This window comes from Solea senegalensis, linkage group LG6 (assembly GCF_019176455.1).
Source record: "Solea senegalensis isolate Sse05_10M linkage group LG6, IFAPA_SoseM_1, whole genome shotgun sequence".
Classification (NCBI taxonomy): Eukaryota; Metazoa; Chordata; class Actinopteri; order Pleuronectiformes; family Soleidae; genus Solea; species Solea senegalensis.
Genome location: NC_058026.1, coordinates 4,848,291 through 4,873,759, shown reverse-complemented (window position 1 = coordinate 4,873,759; position 25,469 = coordinate 4,848,291). Strand labels below are relative to the sequence as shown.

The 25,469-nt window shown below is 42.7% G+C and overlaps 1 protein-coding gene across 5 annotated transcripts in view; it reads right to left on the bottom strand.

Moving 5' to 3' along the window:
- fgfr1a (fibroblast growth factor receptor 1a) overlaps window positions 1-25,469 on the bottom strand; it is a 34,875-nt gene that overhangs the window by 5,816 nt on the left and 3,590 nt on the right. For 2 of the 5 annotated variants that reach the window (XM_044027460.1, XM_044027462.1), the window contains exons 1-8: window positions 18,036-18,618; window positions 12,905-13,085; window positions 8,030-8,272; window positions 7,326-7,415; window positions 6,061-6,233; window positions 4,351-4,474; window positions 3,309-3,499; window positions 2,867-3,017 (exon numbers count right to left, since the gene is read on the bottom strand). In XM_044027460.1, the coding sequence (XP_043883395.1) occupies window positions 2,867-3,017; window positions 3,309-3,499; window positions 4,351-4,474; window positions 6,061-6,233; window positions 7,326-7,415; window positions 8,030-8,272; window positions 12,905-13,058 (1,126 nt within the window). In that variant the 5' untranslated portion in view covers window positions 13,059-13,085; window positions 18,036-18,618. Of the gene's footprint in view, window positions 1-1,932; window positions 2,078-2,866; window positions 3,018-3,308; window positions 3,500-4,350; window positions 4,475-6,060; window positions 6,234-7,325; window positions 7,416-8,029; window positions 8,273-12,904; window positions 13,086-18,035; window positions 18,619-25,469 lie in introns of those variants that run through there. The other 3 variants (XM_044027463.1, XM_044027464.1, XM_044027461.1) reach the window with 2 other exon arrangements.

Sequence of the window (25,469 nt, the reverse complement as noted above, 5' to 3'; positions counted from 1 at the left end):
ACTCCCCGAGCGTCGGGTTTCACTCCGTCATTGAATCGCAGCTTAATCCAAATTGGGACAAACCCAAAGAGCCCAGATCTGGCATTTCACTCATTGTTTGTGTGTGTGTGTGTGTGTGCATCAGTGCACAAAGGGTCTGACTTTTACACAAATCAACATTTCACACACAGTGTTTTGAACTCGCTCGTCTACAAGTTGGGCCTCTTATCAGCCCAACACAGCGATAGCAAGTGCCCATATAATGTGGTTTTTTTTTTTTCCCCGTGCAGTGTCAAATCACATCTGTGCATGTTACAGCACGTTTTAAGGTGGAATGCCAAAATGAGTCGACACAGAAAACGCTGCTCCCAAAGAGCCTGAGACTACGTGAAAACATCAACGCTCCAACTTCACTGAATCACATATAAAACGGCTGCTAATTTGCAGATTTTGAAAATTGTAGAACTTCAATCTAGACCCCAAATTAACCCGTGAATCATGAAACCCGTAAATGTACAAAATATAGGCACTTTATTTAATATCCAGTATATCTACTTCCTTTTTCATTGTATTATTTTTTTTTTTGGCGTGTTGGTGCTGGTAGTGCAATCCTTATATGATTATTAAATGAAAACCTATTTATTGATGTGCTCATTTTTATTCTTTTTTTTTTTAAAAACTGCTAACATTTGAGAAACTATTCAATTCAGATCTTGTTTTTTTCCTCCCACTCAGTGAAAACACCGACATTTATTCGTACCAACACAGGGGTGTAACGGCCTCCAGGTCACAGTGGAAATGACACCTTGGCTGGGATGTGCCCTCGTGTACAGGTAACTTTTTTTTAATCACATTAAGCTCATTTTATTATGAATTATTTTCTTTAATCGCTGGGGTAACCCTTTAGATTAGGGAACACATATTCACCATTAACTAGGCGCTTACTTACATGCATATAAGTAGCAAGACCTTTATTAGTAATTATAAAGCACGTATTAACACCTTAATCTTAATTCATGTCGTAATAGAGGTAAAATAAGATTATGTAGTATAAGGTGTTGCTTAATAATTACTAATAAAGGGCTAGTGTGCTATTTCTGCATGTTAGTGAGCACCTAGTTAATAGTGAATATGTGTTCCCTGATCTAAAGTGTTAGCATCGCTGGAGACGGAACAGCACATCCCAAACCGAGGGGTCCCAAACTGACCGAAGGGGCGCCTTTATACCCCCCCAAAAACCAACACCGGCGACACAAGCTGAGCTGCACTTGTGCGAAAGAGGCTGACTTGACAAGCGGCGCGATCGCTGGACGAATGCCCATCCCCGGACCTTCAGGAATGAGACACCGAGCCAATTATCAACGCCGGCCACTGTGCTCGCCAGCAGGAAATGACATCGGGAGTGCGTGTCATTTGCGGCGCTTGTCAAAGGAAATCAGCTTCACACCAAAAATCGAATGCAAACGCCAATTAGGGAGCAGAAGAGCAGCAGAGGCGGTTCAAAGTAAAATCGCATGAGCGCTGCCAAACAACCCCTGGTGAGAATGCAATGAGAAGTCTTTTCTTTTTTTAGTAAACCATCAGGGGCAATTTGGGATTCAAAAACAGACCGGAAGCCAGGGATTGAACCACTCAGGTTTTTAAAACCTTACCGGCTAGCTGGTTGACGGGCAGCACATGGGTTGTTTGGCGCGCTGCGATTTTATTTATGAAACGGCACAGACATGGCCCCGACCTCGTCCATCTACAGAGTCTAGATGGAGCAGGAGCCATGCTGAGAACAGGAGAAGGTGGGGGGGGGGGAGGGTTTTAGTTGCACTGGCTTCCTTTGACATTTTCTCAAAATTAACAAATGAAGTCAGAAAAAGGACCTCGCTCTGGAAAATGTGACGGCGGAGAGCCAGGCTGGGGTTCGGAGGGAGAAGTTGGAAAAAGAGACAGAACTACTGATACCTTCGTAAACGGTCAACCATGCAGAGTGATGAGAGAACCCGATAGAATTTCCCGCCAAGCAGGTATACTCCCCAGCGTCATCAAAAGACACATTTCTCAGTTGGAGGATTTCCATTTCCTTGTCCGTGGTGTTAAGGCCAGCGGTCTAGAAAATAAAGGAAGCAGACCCAACAACGGGGCGAAGAGGGGGGGAAAAGGAACCATGAGTAAAGGATTCTGAAAGAGAAAGGCGATGGAGGAGCGTTCTCCTCCACGATCCAACACCATCTGCCCAAAAGGAACCACAGAGCGCCCCCTGCAGGGGTCTCCCAGTATCTGTTAGTGGAGGAGTTGGTTAGGTTGAGTCTGCACTGCTGAACCATACAGTGGTTCACCCCATCACCACATCAAATACCTCAGTCTCATCTCTACATGCAAGAGATGGGCAACATGGAAAATTCCACGGCAGAACAGGTCGCGCTCGGATTTTTGCTGACGACAAACAACAGGAGGGTCTGTGAAGCATACGTGAGCAGGGGGGAGGACAGCTGGAAAAGAGGAGGAGGAGGAGGAGGAGGGGGAGAGAGAGAGAGACTCTGTGAGCCAAGCACACAGGACTTTGAAGGGCAAGGGAGCGAGAGTAATAGAAGAAGATGGCAAGAGAGGCCCTTATTAGGAGGGCACAGCACAGGCATGGAGCAGGAATGAAAACAGGTCCAACATAAACCGGAGACTGAACACTTTCAACTGTTCTGCTGGGAATTTTCCATAGCGTCATTTACAGTCAGGAGCACTGAGGCAGGAGGGAGAGACGAAGGGAGGGAGGGAGGGAGGGAGGAGAGAAACAACTGAGGTTTTTCTCAAGTTATATGCTCTTAGGTTTCCCAGGTGGTCCCAGATGTACTTCCAGTGTGGCGTCCCTATGCAGCTGCGTGGTGGTGGTGGTGGTGGTTACCTGTGGGCTTATATTTGGTGACAGTCAGCCAGGCCGACTGATTGGCCTCTCCTATATAATTGGAAACTTTACATATATATTCTCCGCTCTCCTCCTCGGTCACATTGTAGAGGGTCAGCACCTGAGCGTCCAAGCTATTGACCCCAGAATGCTGGAAATAAAAATAGAGTCGTTTGCAGCACAGACAAAAGAAGCAGAACACAACAGCGTGGATTGGTTCATGTCGGTTATTTACAACAGCAGTATTTAACTGATTTGGACCACACGTCACACCCTGGACCTTTAAAACGGAGACATTATGACCTTGTTTTTAATCCAAACTTAAGCCATTCTCATTTACAGCAAGTGACACGGCAATCAGGGGGAAAACAAACAAACGCACAACAAAAATATGCATTACAAAAAATAAAAACACACAAGCTGGGTTAAACTGTACACATACCTTAAGGACACGGACGTACGGCAAACCATCGGGACCCACGCGGCTCCCGTTGACCTCGATGTGCTTCAGCCACTGTATGTGAGGCTGAGGGTCACTGAACACCTTGCACTCGAACTCCACGTCGCTTCCCACGGGCACGGTGCGATTGGCCGGCAGACCCGCCTGCAGGATCGGCCTGTGGGGAGAGCGCTCTGCGGGGGGGAGGGAGGCGGGGAAACAAAGCTCTGATATGTGCACGCGTCGCAGACTTTATCAAAACCACAGACACCTCAAAGTTTTTACCGGTCAAAACAACTTTGACTGTTAAAAAGTATTTGACGCGGACGTTTTACATATTAATCGATTACTAAATTAGTCAACAACTATTTTGATAATCGATTTGAAGCTTTTTTCATGATTAAAACAAGATTTCTGATCTTTTAGGCTTCTTAAATGTGAATATTTTCTTAATTTCTTAAGGCTCTGGATAACAAAGAAATCATTAAAAGTGAATCATGATTTCCAGGTTTGATGAACACAATCAACATTTTTGAAGATTTTCATTGTATGGACCAAACGATGAATCGATTATGAAAATAATCGTTAGTTGCAGCTCTAGCTTTAAATCATATTGACCTGCATGCTGCTCGCGTGGCCATAAAACAGATGATCAAGCACAGTTCACCCGCCTCATCTGGAGCTGCTGCTTTGAAATGAAACCGTCTTATAGCCCTTCTGCGATGACCGACGCGTCTCCAAAGTAAACACATGAGCCAAGAACCTGGCCGAGATTCAACGGAGTCCTGTGGGGACTTGGTACGGAAGTGAAGGGATCTCCCTCTTCATCAGGCTCCAGACGTCTGGGGTCGAGGCAGAGCGCGAGGGACGGCGCGACCGGGGGAAGCGGAATTTGTGATTTATACGAGCGGTTGTGTAAGAGCAAGGCGTGGGGGCAGCTCCTGGGGGAGCAATCATTTCTTTCTCGGAGTTGATATACTGCTAAAGCCACGAGTACGCGGGCTCCGTTCACCCGACATGAGGACTGTAAGAAAACAGTTCTTACCGACTACATCGAGCTGGTAGGTGTGGTTGATGCTGCCGTACTGGTTTTCCACCACGCAGGTGTAGTTTCCCTTGTCAGAGGGGACTACAGACTCCATGATGATGGTCCACACGTGGTCCCGGACCTAAACACGTGGGGGAGAAGGCGTTAGACAAAATATTGCAGTGTGTTATCATCCTGTAATTTGTTAGAGCTAAAAATCTCATTTTTTGACATCATTTTAAGCAGGTCAATGTGAATGAAAGATGAAAGATTTCACTTCCTTCCTTTAACAGCCCGCAGTATTTTAAACAGTGGATATTTATTCTACTTAATAAAGAGTATAGGGAAAAGAAAGGGTCGTTTTTTTTAAATGTATTCCTGCCTGAACATGTCTTATTAGCGCCAACTCATGTCTGGCTCTCGTCATAATTTTCCTTCCATAAATCTGCCAGGACCGGCAGTATGTGATTAACCGAGCAACCTCTAAGGCAGTGGCAACATCAAACATGCGTACACGCAGCCGACCACGCCGTACAGTACGGTTTCCCTCATTTAAAGGTACAAAACACGATGAGGCAGAGCAGCTGCCACGGCTGCCAGATGTGTTGTGCTTGGCTTCAAATGCATGTGGTCTACATTATTCCCTCCCTCCTGTACGTTCTCCATGTCCACGATATGAACAATAGACGTCTGGCCATAAAAAGCAAGAGTGTGGGAGGGATGGCAGACGTCCCTGGCCCGCCGATGCAGACCTTTGCACCAAAAACCCCGAAAAAACAGCAGCCAGGTGGTTAAATGTGCTGCCCGGGTGTGTGGGGGGGAGAGAGGTGCAGGCAGCTGAGAGGAAACTCCTAAATGTGTCCCAGCTGGGAATGGAGACAGGCAAGGGAAGCACAAGACAAGGCTGGACTAGCCCACACCTTGATGCGAGGAGCAGATGTCGGGGAAGGCAGACTGTTTGTTTCCGAGTCTCCGAACACGCACAAATATCCCACACCTGTAAGGCAACGGCCACAATTTCGGCAAACAGAGCTCGGCCTCATGATACGTGATGAACACATCACGCTTTGTCTGATAAGGCTGTGGATGGAGACCATAAATTATATTTGGCAACGGGAAACGACAGTAAAAGGCTGATTAATCATGTTTATCTCTCGCGGGACGCGCGATAGCATTTACAGTAAAGACAGATAGAATAGATCCTGTCCACACCTCTGCTCTGTAAACCAAGAGACTGGTGTAAACTGGCTTATCGACCTTTACAGCGGCACACTTTACGAGCAGTTAGCGTCACACTTGAATTCAACCCGTCTGAAAATGGGAAGGCGCTGACAAGAGCGATCGCGCACGTCGTATATAACCGATACAGTGGGTATCGGGGTTAATTTACCTCTACGTGGATGTAATTACAGCAAAAGACGATGAAATGACGAGCAGAATGAGGGCAGCCAGTGCTAGTTTTCATCCCCGCAGATAGCTAGGATTGCTCACCTGGAGGTACTACACCTATTTGTGGTTTAGGGTTTCATCTTGTATTGTTCGTCAGGTCAAATCTGAAACTCGTCTCTGCGTTCCCAATGTTCAGAAAGTGTTTCTTACTCCAGGGGAAAGTATAGTCCTGATTCAATATTATTATAATACTAATAATAATAATAAAACAACAACAACAACAACAACAACAGGTAAGGAGAGTGTTGTTAGACTATTTTTTAAAATGTAATTATGAACCTTGAAGCCTCCAATACGATGGTCTCTCTTGAACTCCTTGCCGTTTTTGAACCATTTCAGAGTAGGGGTTGGATTGCCGCTGGCCTGGCATCGGAACTTCACCGTCTTACTGGCCGGGACAGCGTGAAGCTTTTTCTCCATTTTTTCTGGGTGAGCCCATTGTGGAGCCATTGCTACAGAATACGAGGAAAGAAAAACAGACACAGGATACAATTATGGCTTCAATATATACACACACAAGGGGGAACACTGTGCCACTTTTTAAAAGGTACATCTGTCCAACGGCTCATTTGCATAAATATCTAATCAGCTAATGACATGGCAGCAACTAAATGCATTTAAACATGAACGTTCAATTCAAGTGTCAGAACGGGCCAAAAAATTGACTTTGGTTGGAGTAGCTTTCTTTTTTTCCCTTTATTGTATTGTCCGTTTAGTTTATTTTTATTTAGAATTTGCAATTAATGGTGAAGAATGGGGGTAGGACTTGACAAGCCTAGGCTTCTTCCTATCCCTTTACAAATGAGTCAAATGTTTATTCATTTTCTTCTATTTTTAATCGTTTGAAATAAAGATATCAAGCAATCAATCAATCAATCAAAATTTCACAACATGTGCTAAAGCAGCAAAAAACTACATCAGGTTCCACTCCTTTCATTCCATTAGGCGTCTTAAGTACCTAATAAAGTGGCAGGTGAGTGTATATTCACAGGGCTTGTAGTCCTACATGGGTTAAGTACATAAATAAATAAAATAATATAGTAAATAAAAAGGAAATCCTTGTCAAGCTATGGTTTCTAAACTGCCTTTGTTACACTTTGGCATGAATTTCAGGGGGAGAATGAAACTCAGGGAGTCACAGTGCAAACTCAAGGTCAGCATAATGGCCACACACGGCAGCTGCTGGATTGTTTGTGTGTGTGTGTGTGTGTGTGTGGCCATGGTGGGCAACAGTAGCCCGATGATGAAGGCCGAGTGTCTTTAATTGCTCTGTGGACAAATTGGAAGACATCTAAGGTTAACCATGGTGAGTCACTGCGGGGACATTCCTCTTGTAAAAGCTGTCACCGAGGTAGTGAAAAGCCTCTGAATCAGAGTGGAATCATTCACCCAGAAGTTACCCACACACACACACACAGCATACCTATAATTTAATAACAAAGCTCTTAAATCACTGACTATACGGCACGGTTGGTCATATTCCCGTCACCGTGGCCCGACAAGTCAACAGTAACCATTTGTTACAGGAGGAGATGAACACTTACGCAGCAGTTTCTGACTGCCCAGCAGTTTGGCTTCCTCGGATGAGGACTCCTCGTCTTCATCGTCGTCCTCCGACGAGGCCAGGGTATCAACTGGTGAAACCGAAAAGAAAAAAAGAAATCAACACATTTGAAGGCAAATGGACAACATGTACATTAATCTGCTTCAGCTCGGCGGATGTTCCCCTCTGTACCACTGTACAGGCTACAGGCTACTGTGACAATAAAAAAACTGATCACCTCAAAAATCTAATTGTTTAAACCTCATGTCATGGCAGAGCTTGAGCACACAGTGCTTTTCATTTTTTAGTCACAGCTTCTCCACAAATATTCTTCTCCTCTCTCACCCGCACACACACACACACACACACACACACACACCTGTACCCTCAGCCAGGTTTAAAACATAATTGTTTTTGCAAACAAGAAAATCACATCTGCGCCGCAACAGGATGGGGAAACTGAGATCTGATCCCAAGTGGTCACGGGGGACGCATCCAGGATGTGTGGACAGAACACTGTCCACTTGTGATTAGATCTCTCAGGAGAGACGTTAATATCTGAACTCCATGTATGTGTGATGGTGAATCTCAAGGGGTTTATCGTCGAACACATTTTCTAAGACTGTAAATACAACATTATGACAATTCCATGTCTTTATAGTACAATAAGAAGAGTTAAGAATTAAAACGTATCCGTGTCTTTACCTGTGACGTTAAAATAGACGCTGTGGTTGCCGAAGGTGGTGCACGCGTACAGACCGGAGTCCGTCAACTCCACGGTCTCAATCTCCAACTGGCCGTTGCGGATGCGCGTGTGCTCCCCGTCCGCTACGGCCACGTGGTCTTTGGTCCAGTTGACGGCGTGGAGCTGCTCCTTGGCAGAGCAACTCAGCTCCAGACGATCTCCGGGGTACCGCGTGAACAGCTCTGCTTGCGTTTCCACAAGCACTGCAAAAAAAAAAAATACATACATTACATGGTTTGTGTTCCTAGAATAATCCAACAGGATTATTATTCCTATTGGAATACGCTGCATCACATCAGCTCGATCTGTGCGACAAACCTTAAAGAGAGCAGAAACCGGCTTCTCTGATTAACCCATAAAATGTAATTGCATTAAATTACTCAAGGCCGTATCGTCAGCCGGGCAAGGAGCTACTTGGGAAAGGAAGGTGAAATTCAATTAGAGGAATGACGAGAGGGGAGGCGTCGGTGAACAGGACACCTGAGCCACACTGTTCTAAATGACTACATAGTCTGCAAGGGGGGAGGGCTAACCTAATTATGCTGACACGTTGTCCGTCACATTGGTGTTGTTTGTCTTGTTACAAAAGGTAAAGATCACTGCCGGTCGACCTGCCTGACACACGGGCTCAAGATCGCACTTGTGAACCAAAAAGGCACACAAGATACGGCGACTCATGACAATCAGGATCACCACACACAATCAACTTATCGATTAGGGCATTTCTGTAATTGTTAGTCTGATTATTTTAAGTCATTCTACATCATAGCAAAACAATCTTTAGATAAACCACTTGACTGGGAAATATTTAGGGCCCTACCCGAGAGAGATTTGGTCATTATTAAGGGCGAGTGTGGTCTACTGTGGCAACAGTGCTGCGTCTCCATCATGGTAAGATTGGGTTTGGTACAGTACGGTCCAGTTTGGAATGGTAAAGCCCTGGGTCAGGCTTGCGTTTTTGACGCAGAACAGTACTTTTACCGGCGTGATGACATCCAGCCATGAGTAAAGCCGTACCATACTGTTTTACTGTGATAAAAGAGTGGTTATTTTGGTATTATTCCTAATGGAGACACAACAAATTCTGTCCGTACTGTCCCAAACCGAACCGTTCCACCCGGTGGAAACACGGCTCAAGTCTGGTTGACTTAACTTTCATCCAAGGAATCAAAGGATGGATTACAAAACAAGATCTGTAACACTGTCTCTTGTTGAAAACCAATAAAACAATCTGACCTTGAGGAATCATTTCCTCAAAATGAAATCAATCTGAACGCACTGCCTGTTTGTAAACACATTTCCTCCCAACAGGAAGCACATAACACGCAGCACAACCTCAGAACACCGGCAAACCCGACTAATCCCTCCCCACCATCGCAACAAAGGCGGCCAAACAATGGGGGGGGGGGAGAGAGTGAGCGGGGAGAGCGAGCCAGTGAGCATGTGCACAGGAGCGGACGAGAAAGGGCCTGCAGTGGCAGGTTCTAGTGCGAGTTGCTATGGTGACCCCACTTGGGTCTTGTAAAGGTATTTCCTGGATCACATATGTCTGACAGGCTCTTAATCCCAGAAGGAAAGGGGGCCGGGGCAGGATCAACTTTCTCCTCAAAAACAAAACTAGTAGGGAGGAGCGAGAGCAGAACAAGTATTTAGAGATGAGCTGAAAGTCTTTAACCCGGACACACGAGGTCTCAACTGTGTGTGAGGCCAGTCGGTGACGTTTCTGTGCCTGCCTGCTAAACGGAGATGCCACTGATAAGGCTGTGTCAACATCCCAGCTGTTAATCTGGCCGCAGACATCGTAAAAAGCGCCCCATAAAAGCCGTCAATTTAGCTAGTTGCTTTATTGCGGGGTAGATCAGGACCATTTGTGCTTCTGTGATAACCGGCGGCCCAAACTGGAGCGAGAGATTAAAAACACACCGAGTTTTCTGACTTTTGTCTTTGTGTGAAAACCAGTTTATTTTGGATTTTTAAAACAAATTTTCTTCAGAGGTTTCTTTTGAATGTCAGTAAATCCTACTGCAGTTGCTATGACTGGATTAGAACGGATTAAGAGGACCACATTTTCAGAACATGTGCACTTCCAACCATTTGGGAAAAACTGACTCACACATAAACTATAATCAGCCTAATATAAATCTTGTCGAAAAATCTTCAGGACAAAAAGGCATTGAGAGGTTTTAAAGTGGAGGGGAAATGTCACAGAGTCCGTTAGGAAAGACTTGGCCCCCGTCTATCTGTGGGACCGTCTTTGACTACGAGATAGGAAGCAATATGCCGCGTGAATGACCTCTGGGATTTCCTGCTCTCACTGGAGTGATGGTTGAATGCAGTGAAGTCAGGGCGGTGGAGGCCCTGCTGTAGCGCAGTGAAAAATGGCTGTGGCTCGTGTTCTTCTCCACAGTGGAAGTGGAAGGGTGGGTGGGTGACAAAGGGCAGGACTGACAGGAAGCAAAAGGAAAGGGACAATGCCTATTAGCAAGCAAGGAAAACAAAAAAATCTCCCAGTGAGTGTCCCTCCTGAAAGCACTCCAGTGGAGGATCTTTTCACTCCTAAATGAGCTGCTGACAATCAGCATGGATTATCACGTGGGAGCTACAAGGATTACTATGCACTGAAAAGTGCTTCCATTGTCATTCAAATGAGTTCACTTACATTTAGACTTAAATTATGCCTTTAATGAACAAACACAGTAAAACCAGGGCAGACTAAATGAACACAACTGGTGCCTTCTCTCACCGTGACGCAGTGATTAGAAAAGTCGCAGGTTCGTATGAATCACAAGTCGTTCCGAACTTGACTTTTCACCATGAGAAAAAGTATCGCGTGAGATCCGAGCGGTTACTCTAAAACTAAAACAGAACTTTCCTCTGACGTTTTTAAAGTTTCCACCAAGACCGAGTCAATCGATTATATACAGAACTCAGTCCGTGCAAAAGCAGCAGAATGTGAACCATCCATTTTAATGTTTAGCATCAATCATAACGCACTATTCAATTCATATCTTAGTGTTTGAATATTGTTGTAAAATTGTTCTTTCCCTCCTTGTGTCGTTGCCTTTCTACTAAGGGTTGATATGAAAAAAAAACATGAAAACTTGCCCAAAATAAAAAGGTCTATGGGACATAATGTCATTAACAAGTGACAACAGTTATCCTTGATTGAAAATGAGTGAGAATCTTGCATTTCTTTGGAGTTAACCCTTAAATTCACTGTGTGCTGTACCGGGCCCCACTTCCTCTCTCTGAACAGTCCTTCACTAAAAGAGCCACTGGCTCTTTTACTCTGAGTGACAGCAAAGCATGGAATCGAAAATAAAAATCCTCGGGGGAACAACAAATAAATAATTCACAAACTCTGCAGTGCTTTTGAGACTAAAACGGTTTCTCCGAGAGGTCACACTGAGGAAAAGAGGGCGTGTAATCATGTGAATGGCTGTCCATGTGGCCCTTGAAGGGACTCAATGAACTGAATTTGTTCAGGGAATATTCTTTTCTTATGTGAACAAGACACAACAACTCCCCCCCCCAAGACAAACAATGAAGTACGCATGAAATACGGCCATTTCCATACAACTATTTTGTTTCCTCGCCCAGAACAAAAAGGAATGCAACCAAATGCTTCTGCTGTGATTGTTTGTCGACAGCTGAAGCCATCCGTCACCCAGCAGGGGAGCAGTGGGGGGGGGGGGAGAGAAAAGTGAAGCATTCCCAAGCTAAAGTCTGTGGGGGAGCAAAAGAGGGGGAAAAGCACAGAGGCGCATAGATAGTACCTGGCCATTTGGTGATTAAGAACTTTGTGGTGTGTAAATGTATCACTCCTCCCCCACCCCAGAGGAGATTTATGGCTCACCTTAGAAGACAAACATTCTCCCAATGAAACCCTATCTTTGAGGATAAGGGAGGGCTCAAAGTAGCATCTTCTTTCCTTTTTCTTTTTTTTTTAAAACGGATAATTTATAGTTTCCCTGGCAGTTAACTCCTCTCTCAGTGACAACAAATACCTTTTCATTACAAAAGGAGGAGAGGAGCAGGGACTGCTCAGTAGTGGGGCTGCCCTTGGGCTACACATGGGAGTCATTTTCTCCTCCCTGTCCCACTGTTGGCTTAAACACAGCCGCACCGGGTTTATTTTAGGGCTTACAGCCTAAAAAGAGACCCTCTTGCTTAATTACTCTAATTATAATGCCGAGGCTTTATCATATTCTTTTGCTGCTCCCCACTTCCGACTGTGGCGCGTAAACATCCAAACCCGTCTGCCCACAAGTCCAGGCAGCTATTACACCGCTGGACGAAATCCAAGAGACACATTTTTAAGGATTCAATTTCAGTGCCGTTTTCCTCCTTTTCAGGAGCGAACTTGTGCAGGAGCCGGGGCGAGGCTCACGTCTCAAAGTTGTGCGGTTTACAAAATAAAAAAACATTTGGACCCAACTTCTGTCAGTAAGATTTACAGGGAATTCATTTGTAATGTTTCCAGGAGGTGTGAATTTGTTCGGTTGGGGCGAACAAAGGTTTTTTACTAATGGTCAGAGACAGAGTTGTGCTACATCTGGCAAATTCAAATGCACAACATCAGACTCGGGGGGGAAAAATGGGGATGTGGGGGGAACGGTAACGCTACAAAGGACAGATTTCACCAAAGCCTGGACTGCGTTAGAATTACATTCCTGCACCAAGAACAAAGCTTTGATTATGAAGGGACTGCTTCTTAAAGGCAAGAGTCAAAAGAAGTCAGACTTTTAAGTATATTAGTTCAAAGAGTTACACAATATTTATTAATACGGCAACCAGAACCAGAGTAGCTGTGAGTTATTAAGCCGTCAACTTACCTTCATCGGTGTTGGCCGGTCGACACTGGGTCTTTAAAACTTGGGCAAATACAGCCAGGATCAGAAGTACACTTTGCCTCATCAGCATTCTGCTGAGGGAGCTACAACTTAAGGCTCCGCTGCGACTTGAACTCCATTCAGACCTTTGGGGCATCAGCAGTGGCTCATTCGCAGTGCTCGCCTAAACACAAACAAACAAACAAATACATTAGAACATAAATAAAAAACAATACCACACATTTTCTAGAAAATAAACTGGCGCACAAGACAGAATCTGAAACTAAACAAAATAATACACTCTCCGCATGTAGTTTTTTGAAATTCCTTGGTCATCCGAAAAGAAGAAGAGAATATTCTGTACTTCTGCAAGGTTGGAGGTGGGTGCTTCAGCAGTTAGGGCTGATTGAAGAAAAACCACAGATAAGAAACCACACAGTCGAGAGTCAGCCTCGCCTCAAGTCTGATATCTCAAGTCAACAAAAAGCAGAGGCGCCATGCCCCGTTCCTCGGAATAAAACGTTTTGTTTTTGAAACTTCAAAACAACTATTAAAAAGGTCTGAACTCCTTAAGTCAGCTATCACACTATCAAGTTTCTGGTTTTTTTTTTGTCATTGTTGTTGCTGGACCACTTAGGGTTCAGCGATGCAATGTAACGGGACATAGAGTGGTTGCCTCCACAGCATCTGACCACAGAGATTTACAGTTGCCCCTCAACCCCTTTGAGAAATTCGTTTAAGGCCAAATAAACCAACCTACTGCCTGCTACATGACACCCTTGTAGAAAGAGACCTTCATGCCACCATTTCCACACTGAGAGATCTATCACCTCACAGTTGGTTTTGGTCCTCCAGCCTAAAATGACCCTCCTGCAGCCATTTGCTAACACAAGTTGACAAGAAGTGTCAAACCAAATGCTGGTTTCATTTCTCGTCTTAATTCACTCTTGAAAACATGATAAATGGAGCCATGAATACATGTAAAATATTGCCAGTGTGATAACGCAACACATCTGGATCTGATGTTTTCCACACAAAGATGTGTACAGATGCAGCTGTGGTCATTGTTTGTGTGAGCACTCATCACTGAAACGTCATTGTGTTCTCCTCAAAACCAATTCAATTTCTCTTTCCAAGAAAGGTCTAGTGTTCTAGCAGCTGAGCAAGGTCGGGGGGGTCTGACATGGGGGATAAAGAAGCTTGGTCATCGCAGCCTTGTATGCAGTGAGTCAGTGTTTGGGAGGCCTCCAAGAAAGTTTGTCCGCTGCCAGACAGAAGGAACTGCGAAGAGCAGCCGAACCCAAGTTCCCCGGGACCTCGTTTCTACAATCGACGATTGAAACGGGGGAGGAAGTAGGTCCTTAAGCGTATGACACAACACTCAGTCATACTCCGCTCCCATGGGATCACAGGTCAAACATACTCCGCGTCTTACTATACACACACACACACACACACACACACAACAGCAGGTTCGGCTTACACAATTTACACTGGTGAGTGGGTCTGTGAGCAGAGACTGAGTCACACACACACTGACAGGGACATAATATTGGGGAGAATCCTTTTAACAGGGATACTAGTGTTAGAATTAGAGGTGAAACGATTAATCGATTACTATTTTGATAATCCATGAATCGGTTTGAAGCTTTTTCATGATTAAAACAAGATTTCGGATTGATTAAGCTTCTTAAATGTGAGTATTTTCTTCATTACTTTGCTCTGGATAACAAAGAAATCATTAAAAGTGACAAAACAAGACATTTGAGACCATCATCATTTCCAGGTTTTGACAAACACCGATCAACATTTTTTAAGGTTTTCTGATATTTTATGGCTCCAAACGATTAATCGATTACGAAAGTAATCGTTAGTTGCGGCTCTAGTTAGAATGACACACATTTCACATCACGAAGCTAAAATTCAACCACTGCTTCAGGTGGATAAACATGTAGTCAAAGGTTTTACTTGAGGCATAATTGGACTGAACTCAAAAGCGAGGGTAAACTTTCCAGCAGTGGGAGGTTTAAAGTGGAATATAAAGGCGGTGTGTTCGTGTGTAAACACATTCAGTTAGTTTTCCGAAGGTGTCTAAAAGGAAGGAATAAAGTCTCAAAAGTAGAACTCATGGGGAAATATTCCAGAGCTATTAGTAATGTTGGGTTCCTGTAATTTCCAGAGAAGACAACCTGAAAAATAAATGGGGTTAAACTAAACAGATTAGAAGATGCAAGACCCATTTCGCTTCTCTCATTATACAAAGACAAAGGCCACAGGCCTAACCCATAACATGACCTGCACCATAATTACTGTTCACCGCCATCCATGCAGAAAATTCCTCCGCTCCCAAATTCTGTACCCCCTTCCATCCCTGGCTCAGTGTGCACTCTGAGCCGCCAACATGACAGTCTGCAGCTCCGGGGAAGATAAAGAGCATCAGAGTATTTCCCTAAGGCTACTGTTTTCACAAAAACACACACCTTTTTTTCCCTCTCCCCTTTGCAGCCTCACAGTCTGAATCAGTGGTTCACCAGCAGCGTGTCACGGCAGGAGATCAAGTGTCATGTGCAAGACTACACTCAAATGTGGGGACTCAAGTTATTTGATGCTGTGCCATTTTCGGTTCGCACTCAAAAGTGGAAGTTTTTGCCGCGTGTGGTTAGATCAATCGAACCCGAAGACGTTACAGAAACACGCAGTTAAATCTGATTATTTTCAGACACAAAAGCAACGTACCAATGTTTTAATAATTAAAACAGCTCTCTGTTAAGAGTTATGAGAACATCGTTTCAAAGTTTTGGGAATCACAGATGAACATTTCCTGACATTTTCTGGACCAAACATGTAATAGATTAATCTCACGACAATTTAAATAAGATAGTGGCAGACCTATGAGTGATTATGTTCACTTGCTAGTAAAAACTAACACCCACAACAACACATATTTATAGTCATTTGCTTTACAAAGATTCCACTCAAATGGAGCCGCCATGTAAAATGAAGAGCAGGACTATTCTAAACCAAGGTTCAGGAGAAAACTGTTTTTCCTCACTGTGGACATTGTGCTTCTTTTTTTAAAAAAACTCCTATTGTTTATAACACAACATTAGAGCTTCATATAACACCAGGCCTGTCCCTGAAGAACAACACTTCATGACAGATGTAGAAATGATGGGATGTCCTCTGAGAGTTTAAACAGATGATGTGGACTGAAATTAACTGTTGAGGTTTGGTAGTTTGACACTCAAAAAAAAAACCTGGAGCCTGATTTACATTGTTTTGACGAAATAAATAACACTGATATACATTTAGTGGTTTACCCGCTGTCAGACAAATGATAAATAAAGGAATAAACAAGAAGGGCTAATAATCCACAACGTTGTATCACAGCTTTTATGGTGTTGTGCTTATGTGTGCATGAATATTTCTTAAAAGATATTATGATGATAAAAAGTGTCGATTTATCAAAGAAACCCAAACATGCTCACAGTGAACGGGCTGATAATCACAAAACATTTTAAACTCGGACAAAAGTTGGTGTTCAATTTAATAATTAACTAGCAACGAGAAAATCAATTACACGTTGGTTGCCTTTCACAATGTGTTCAACACATTTCCTCAGCTGCTCTTGTTCCAACGTCAAAACAATGCACAAGCTGTGTTTCGGCTCTGCCGTCTCCGTCTCTCTCCAAACAAACAAACAAACAAACAGGACGCTGAGAGCGGTCACTGAGGCCAGATTCATACTTTCTGTGTCATCATCTGCAGTTCGTGCTGACCCTGTGCCGAAGCATACACCAGCGCACGCATTGGTGGCGCACTCTTCTGATCGAAGAGAAGACCGTGAAGAGGACAGTAACCATGGACACATGGTGTGCCAGTGCCCTCACCTGAACAATCCTTCACTCACATGAAAAGTGACTGGAATATGAGACCAAGTCCATGTGTGGTGGAAGACTACACTGATGTGGACCCTAATGTTTGCCAAAACTGTGGAAGGTATGGACAAACCCTAACACTCCCCTAATTGAATTTTCCCTTTAAAGATAAGGGCTACGATGAATGGATAACAACGTGTAGTCAAGACTTTCAAAGACATGCTCTGGATCCATGAAGCAAACATCTCAGGCTACTTTCAGACAGCAGGACAGATTGTCTTTTAACTGCGAGGGATCAAATCAGATTTATGTATCCAGACAAAACCAATCCGCCTGCCTGGGTCGGTTTGGTAATGACGCAGGTGTACCCCCTGTTTATTTTATCCTTCTCCAAACAAATCGATTTGTGAAGGAGACCGGTGTGTTGTGTGATAACAAAACGGTTTCCAGGGGCAAAATGTTAAAACGTGATTTGAGCAGCCAAATGGTTCTAGACTAGTGTGCAACAGTGAAACATCTGATTTGAATTGTATTTTAAACTGAAAATGCACACACACACACACACACAATATTTCATGTGTTGTGTGTTTGTTGGTTTTTGATGTCCAGACTTTCAAGAAAAAACAGTCTGGATCAGATCAGGATATGCAACAAATCAAGGCCTTGCATTTGTGTTTCTAACGTGAAATCAGATTCAAAACAGACCTTTGCTGTTCACACTGCACACACATACTAAAATGATCCAAATCATGGGGCATCTGCTGTTTACGTTGTTTACACAAGTGATCCGAATTGAAAAAGACAGCGAAACAAACAACAAAACCATATTAGCTCCACTTTCTGAACTTTGAATAAAACAAATAACATCACCATGTGTGGCTTTAATCTACCACATTTCGCAGTATTTATAAAAAGGTAAAATAGCTGATGTGAACAACAAAGGCAAATCAAAAGGTGTTTAAAGCAGGAGTCCATGCAACATTTGGGCCTTTGTGCTTTAAACCCCCTCAGTGTCGAGAAACAGCAGATGAAGCCAATGCAAAAGAATAAGGAACCTTTTTATTTTTACTCATTTCCAGAACACATTAACATTTACCACAGAAAAACAAGTGGCTTAATGTGAATTAAACATCTTCTTGTCAGTTTGAGAGACACGGTTTTTTTTTAATTATCCCGGTCAATAAATGCAGACAATTAAATACATTTGTTTTCGTGCGAGTAAACACACAAGAACCAGAGTAACATCAGCTCCTCACCTTCAGACTGGGCCGGTGAAACACTCCGTGCTGGGCTGAAATCTGATGCAACGAAACTTGAGGAAAACAGTAAATCCAGACATAAACGTGTGCAGCTCACGTACTCCGGTCACTCGGCGCCTAGCTAACAAGTTTGCGCATACTTTTGCCAAACTTAACGGGGAGAAGAAAAGAATGTGCGTCCCCCTCCACCCCCGAAAGAGCCAGATAAGCAACAGAGCGGGGGAAAACTTGCTAAATAAAGCCAATTTAAATCACTTTTTTAACAACGGGGTCTGTTTTCCTTGGCGACGAGCTTCTTTTATCCTACCGGGCTAACCTGGAGAGAGCGGCGCTTTTCTTTCGTCCCTTTATCCCAAAAAGGTTCCGTTCGCGATGAAACCAAGTGTCCTCGCCGACGAAAACTGTCCTAAAGTAGACTTAAAGACTCTGACACAATTCACCTAGAGCTCTGGTTCTTTTTCTTATTCGTCTCCACAAACTGAGGTGCTTTTTAAGAAAATCTTAGAAAGTGTTTGGCTCATTCCTGTCGGAGAAACGCTGTGAGACACCGCGAGTCCAGGCTGCTCCAAACCTCCCCCCTTAAATCTGGGAGTATGCGCATCCTCCGGACCACAGTCAAGATACACGGCGGCACGCACACACAAAACATCCGGTCTCTTTTAACAAAATAAAAGCCCACACGAGCGACTCAAACTGTATCACTGAATACTTTTACAGGACTGAAGTAAACAGGGCTTAAAGGCACAGTGTGCACTATAAAAGAGGTTTTACTGGCAGAAATGTAATATTTATTAAATATTTATGTTAATAACTTTTAAAAAAATCCTTCCGGCACCTAATATGTGGAATTCATTTACATGAGAAAAAGACAATTAAAAACATTTTAAATGGTGATTGTAAAAAACAAGCAAATAGGCCAAAAGAAAAGTGAAATAACTTGGATAAAATGCACACAGGAGAGTAATTAAGACAAGTAATTACACAATATTGCACACAGTGGTGAATGTACTATATGAATAATGAACAATGAATGACTCAGATTAATCTGCTCTGTACTCAGATTCGATCGGAATTGAACATGTGGCTGGTAATGTGAATGTATATATAGTTAAGCATTTTTTTTCAGAACGGTGTCTATCTTGTTTCCTATTCTTATTCTTCTTTGTTAATGTCTTACTTTACAAGGGCTTACACTGGAATAAATGTGTGTGTTTTTAAACTTCTTTAGTTGTCAGTTACTAAATTTAGCTCTATAGAAAAGCACTTGCAGTGTCCATTACATTATCCAAACCTAAACAAGGTTTCTTTCCCAATGTGACTTAATTGAAGCTTTTATTTTGAAGGACAAATCACAGGAATTCTTATAATATTCGGGCTTTTACTTTGCAACATGACGCAGGTTTGGTCAGACTGTGGAGACCTGGCTCCCCTGGCTGACCGACCAACTCTCCTCAGTGTGGGGTTGGAAACTTTAGTAAACACCGAGACATAAACAAACAGAAACATTTAACCATTTAAGTTACATAACCTCAGATTACAACAAAACACTGTGAGAAATAGGTGTGAACCTGGGCTGATCATATATGAAAAAACACATTGTATTTCAAATAATTGGCCTAAAAATACCAATTATACTTTAAAAGAAAACTTTAACAAATATTCACCAACTGAATGAGCAGATATTGTGTGTTTTATGTACAGAATTACACCAATTCACCAACAGTAAACAAGCCCTTTCATGGACGTACAGTACTGAGCTTCATTGTGCCCCTGACCTGCTGGTGCGTAAAGATCATATGCGTTGGCTGCATTTCAAAGAGCGTCAGAAACTCAAATGTGTTCGCCAACTCAGCACAAACACAAGTTTAGCGCTGTGTCCTCAAACACATCGCTCATATCTGAGGAGCTCATGTGGTTCTTTGATTTCATGTCACAATTGACAGATGACTGATGACTGAAGCTGCACAGACACATGAAGGCCAGCTTGGTAGTTAGATTAAAGAAAAGGGGAAACAAAAGGACAGATCTGTTTCAACATGTGTTGGCCTTTCATCCTCCACAGAACGTTAACCTTGTGTGATGTTATAGACGTTCACAGAATGAGGTGATCGCTCTTATTTGCTTTACCTCCAACAACAGGGCATCACAAGAAGACATACTTGCTTTTGTTGATGCTGCACCTTTATCTTATTGCTCTTACATTATAACATTAATGTATTAGAGCAATAACAAACCAAGCTCCAATCAGCAAACACACAAGGATCCTGTGGTAATGTCATAATAGTCTATATTTCACTCAGTTTTAGATGATTTTTAATTTTACCAATCTCTGTTTAGTTTCAATATTTCTTCTTGAAGGAGAACGCTGCTGGTTTTACACGTTTTGTCTGCGCACAGGTGTTGATCAACTAATGATGCATATGTGAAAATAGTTGGATCGAGACTTTAGTGGTTCCAGAGAAAGCTGTGTGAAGTCTGATAAACGGCCTCCAGGCGTCACCTGATGCCATTAGTCTGACTTTAGCATTCGTGGAGTCAGAAAAAAAAAAATAAAAAAAAATAAAAAAATGTGAATTAAGATGAACATCTGTAGCACAGTCGAGGCCACATTAGCTGTAACAAGCACAACACGCTTCAGTCTTCAATCAAAGTACTGGTGGTCGAGGTGCATTGTTTTGTTTTGATTCACAAAAATAATAAAACAATAAAAACAATCATATCTTTCCGTTAAACCATCTAAAAATGTCGCTTAGTGTGTGACTACTCCTTTACAGGAAGTTAAATGCATTTGTTGTCATAGCTAACTATGAAGCTAAAATGAACAACTAGCTAGCTTAGCAGTAAGACTGGAAACAGCAGTGTTTTTACGGTAAATCTCTCAGCTGGACTGAAGTGTCAGACAAAACACCCAATAATGTGTTATTATCATTATTATTATTATTTGAAAAACACACAAACAACATACAGGGTTTGGAAACCGCTTTGCATTGTGGGATATGCCATCCATGTTTGGGGCTAGCGGTGTCGGGGGTGAACGTAAACAGTCACTTTTTTACATTTATCATCCTTGAAAACATCTTTGCACGCCTTATTTGTGGTGTTTGTGCCTACACAACATCGGATCCGTTTAAAAACGACAAATCTTTAGCCTCTTAATGTACCTACAGTTCACTCACAGCTGAGAACATCGTCATTCGGACTCAAATACGTGGAGCTACACCGAGTAGCATGTGCGTTTTGCTTTTTAACTAGACGAGGGTCGGTGTGAAGGCAGCAGACGAGTCCAGACGTGAGGCATGAAGATAAACATTAAAGAAATAAGATTATTATTAAAAGATATGAAGGCATTTAGCTCCATTGAACAATGCAAAACTCAGTCCGTCGTCGAGTCACGCGCCACCGCGTTTCACCGTATTTACACAGGGCTTAGAAAATGTTGTTAACAATATAGTAACAGTAAAATACTGTTGGGGTTAGAGTGCACGTCCAAGCTGCAGCAACGTAAACAACAACTCCTATAGCCTCCAACATGGCTGACACAACCATGATGCAACATGATGGAACGCAATCCCGTTCCCTAGTGAGTGTTCATTGTTGAGTTCTTCTTTTTCTAATAATAATTTCTGGCAGGCCGTACAATAGTTCAGTGTTCTCGATCACTCGGTCCCTGTGGTTCACATTTGTGTCATGACCTCTATGAAAGTGCTTTTAGAAGTGTGGATAAGCAGATGTATTTAAAACCTTGTCATTGTGATGTCAAATTTGAGTAATTTTGTCAACCGGACACCAAATATGACTCAATTTAGAACACAAACAAATGACTTATCCATCTGAAATAACTACATAGGGACAGAAAAGTTGCATTAGATCTTTTCATCATGGCAAAAGAAAAACACATATCCTTTTCTTAAATTCTACGTTGTCTTTTTTGTTGTCTAACACAGTTTCAAAGACAACTTTTAACCATATGAAGCACAGTCTGTGTAAATCTGACAAGCGTGTATACATACCAGAGAAAAAAACAAACACGTTTATGAGGGTGACGAATAGTGAGAGTCAAATGTGCATCAGCCACATCTTACAAAATCCACAGCAGATCTTTGATGCAACGGCAGCGTTTTATAGACTTTTTCTTTTTGTGCCTCTGATAAAGTGTTCCCTCGAGATGTGCATCGAGCTGTAAATGATATCTGAAAAAAAGTTCTCCACATGAAAGCCGCGGCAGAATCCCTTACACATGGTAATTGTTTATTCATCTGGTTGCCTATTGATGTTTAAGCTGATATGGGATGAGTGGTATATCTCGGAGTTGGGGGAGAGAGCTTAAGGTGGTAAATTTCATGCAAAACAGATGAGACAAAATTGCAGACCAATAAAAGATGGCCTTTGGTTGTTTATGGCACCACTGGGGAGACATACAGTCTATATTTCTAGTTCACTAGCACACATGAGACAATAAAGGCTTGTATAATCTGGGGCTAATTTAAGAAAAAGAAAAAAGAAAAAACCTCGTCGTTAATCATTAACCTGTCACAGTGATGTGTACATACCATGGTAGCTCAACAATGATATAGTTTAGCTTAACAACAGGGCGCACCGAAAGGCTATAAAATGACGGCTTTAAATAAGTATGAGATTTATTAATAATTACACTGTGCAGTTATTTATCAACTGTTAAGAAACGCTTAAATTATCCACAGGGTGTACATATATATATATATATATATATATATATATATATATGTACACCCTGTATATACAACAGGACTGTGTGGGTTTTAAAGTCAGTTGAACCTTAGACATCCACTGACAAAAGCTCAGCCTACACACAGATGAGGTGGGGCATCACTCCACACTTCTTTTCAGCGTAAGGAAATGTGCCGGCCGGACACTGTTAAAGCCAGGAATACCTTATGCAAAAGCAAACCAAAGGCAAACCAAAGCCACTGATCTGCATGAGAACTAACCCCGAGTCATGCAATCCTCAAGGTGAACAATATCTTCCCCCCCCCCCGGAATGCTTTGCATGATGATTTCCCTCTCAGCTGATCATTGCCCTAAAATGGGTGTTTTATTTGTCCCTGGCATATGTGTTTGCATTCCAGTTTTACTTTGCGAGTACAAATATCACCCTTTATGCACAGAAACCACTGCGTCCTGCCCGAGTCCTGCCCTCATCCATCCATCCATCAGCAGAGCCCTTCTACACTGGGGGCCTCCAAGCTCTCACCCCCTCTTTGACATAACGCAATTGTGGCTTTCCGGGCCTTTATGCTGCCTGTTGTCTTAGGTAGATTGAAGACCCTTTGTGTGCGTCAGCCGCTGCCCTGACTGAGTGGCCAGGAGGAACCTGCTGAGCTGCAAGTGGAGAGACAGGAATGCGCATATGAATGGGCCAGTGTGTGCTGGCAGAGGGGCTGCGTGTCTCCATATGAGTCTTAATTCATCAATGTAACCATGTTGCTCAATTACTCGTGCGGCGTGCAGTGCTACGTTCCCTGGACGTTAGCGCTGAATGGGAGTGTTGTCCCTGCAGCTGTGAACACCTGTAATTAAGTGTTACAAAAGCATCCTGATGGGGGAAATGGACTCCATTTGTGATGTTACCTCATCATCAGAAACAGCAGAGCAAGTGCATTTTAAAGGGATATTCGAAAAGTGAGGTACTCGCACTTTGTCACTGGTCAAAAATCCCAGGTTTAAAAGGGGGATTTGACGAGAGAAAAAGTGTTGAATGAGCATTCACTCCCAGGTGAGATTACGCTGCTATGCACGCAGTTTTTTAATCAGCTCAGACTTGCGTTCATGGAAGACCTGAGTGAACATGTTCATTTCGACTTTGTCTGCATCCTTTTAGGCAGCGATGAATCATTTGCAATGTCAGGACACGCATTCATCTTCCGGCTGTCAGAGTGGCAATTACCCAGAGGTGGAGGTAAAAATACCTTAAGTTCAAGTACTGGTCTTAAATTGAACTCAAGATAAAGCAAAAAAAAGGAGCTTGTTTAAATTTTATAAACACCTTTATAAAGGTGTTATTTAAATAAATGTTTCTTATTTTTTTTAACAAGGTTTCTTGTGTAGTAAGGACAAATCTCTCATGAGTTGTTCTTAATTAAAGGCAAACCTTTACAAATGACAGTGCTGACAAAGATTTTTTAACATTTTCACTCAGTTACATATGTGATTTAAAATGTAGCAAAGTACGGTACTTCCAAAAAAACACACACTTCAGTAAAAGTAAAATGACAAATTGCAGGAAGTGTTACAAAGTTGCTCAAACTTCCATTTTTTGTACGGCAAGATAAAGTGGCAACCGGGGCATTTTTAGGGTGACTCACTATACCTCGCTGTTGCTGTGAGATTCCGTGTTTTATTTTTCCTCTGAATTCACGCCATCATGTAACAAACGCCACTGTTTGTCATCTTTATGTGCGTCATCGAGCCCAGGGTCCGGCCCCTCGTCCTTCTAACGTCATTACATCCATCGGGATGATTGGTGGGCTCAGGTACCACCGTGTCGTCCTTCACATATATATATATACATATATATATATACACATATATATATATATATATATACATATATACATATATACGTATATATATATATATATATATATATATATATATATATACATATATATGAAATCACCTTATCTGACGAAAAGGATGGTGCAAAAAACAAAACCCTGAACTATTCCTTTATTAAATGGAAGAGGACAGAACAGGGTCAGGGTTCAGGGGCATCAGAAACCAGTTCCAGTCAACAAAGTGGTTTTCAAGGAAATCAAAGGAACAGCAGCCGGCAAAAGAGAAATGCAAATTACACGTCGATATGTTGGAAGACGTATGCATGTGAACAAAAGCTCCAGCCGCACTGAACTTCAGTGTACAGCAGATCTGAGAGTTCCTCTGCAGATTTGGCAGATGACGCATAATAAGCTGATTTATAACAACACTGCAGCATGATGGGATGGAGATATATGATCACGCCGGCATCCATAATTGTCCACTGACTCATATGGTACAGCTTATGCTTTGTTTTTCCTGGTCATGCTTTTGAGAAGATTACATCTCCATAATCAATAAAAAAAAAGAAACTTAACAATCCACCACACGGTCTGACAAAAACATCTGGAACAACAAACTCTCCCCTCTGAACATACTCAAAATAACACACACACATACAAAAAGAGCCCATCTGCGGGAGCACAATTTCCTGGAGAAACGTTTTCACGACGAATCGGGTCACAGGTAGCAACATTTAGACATTTTCCAGAAGTGCATTTTTAGTCCAAGCATGGCTAGACAAACCTAAATTGAGATTACTTCCTTCCCATCTACACTGTAAAAAAACAACTGTTGTTTTTACGGTTAAAAAAAACTGCCAGCTGTGGTTGCCAGAATTCTACCGTAATAAATAGGGTA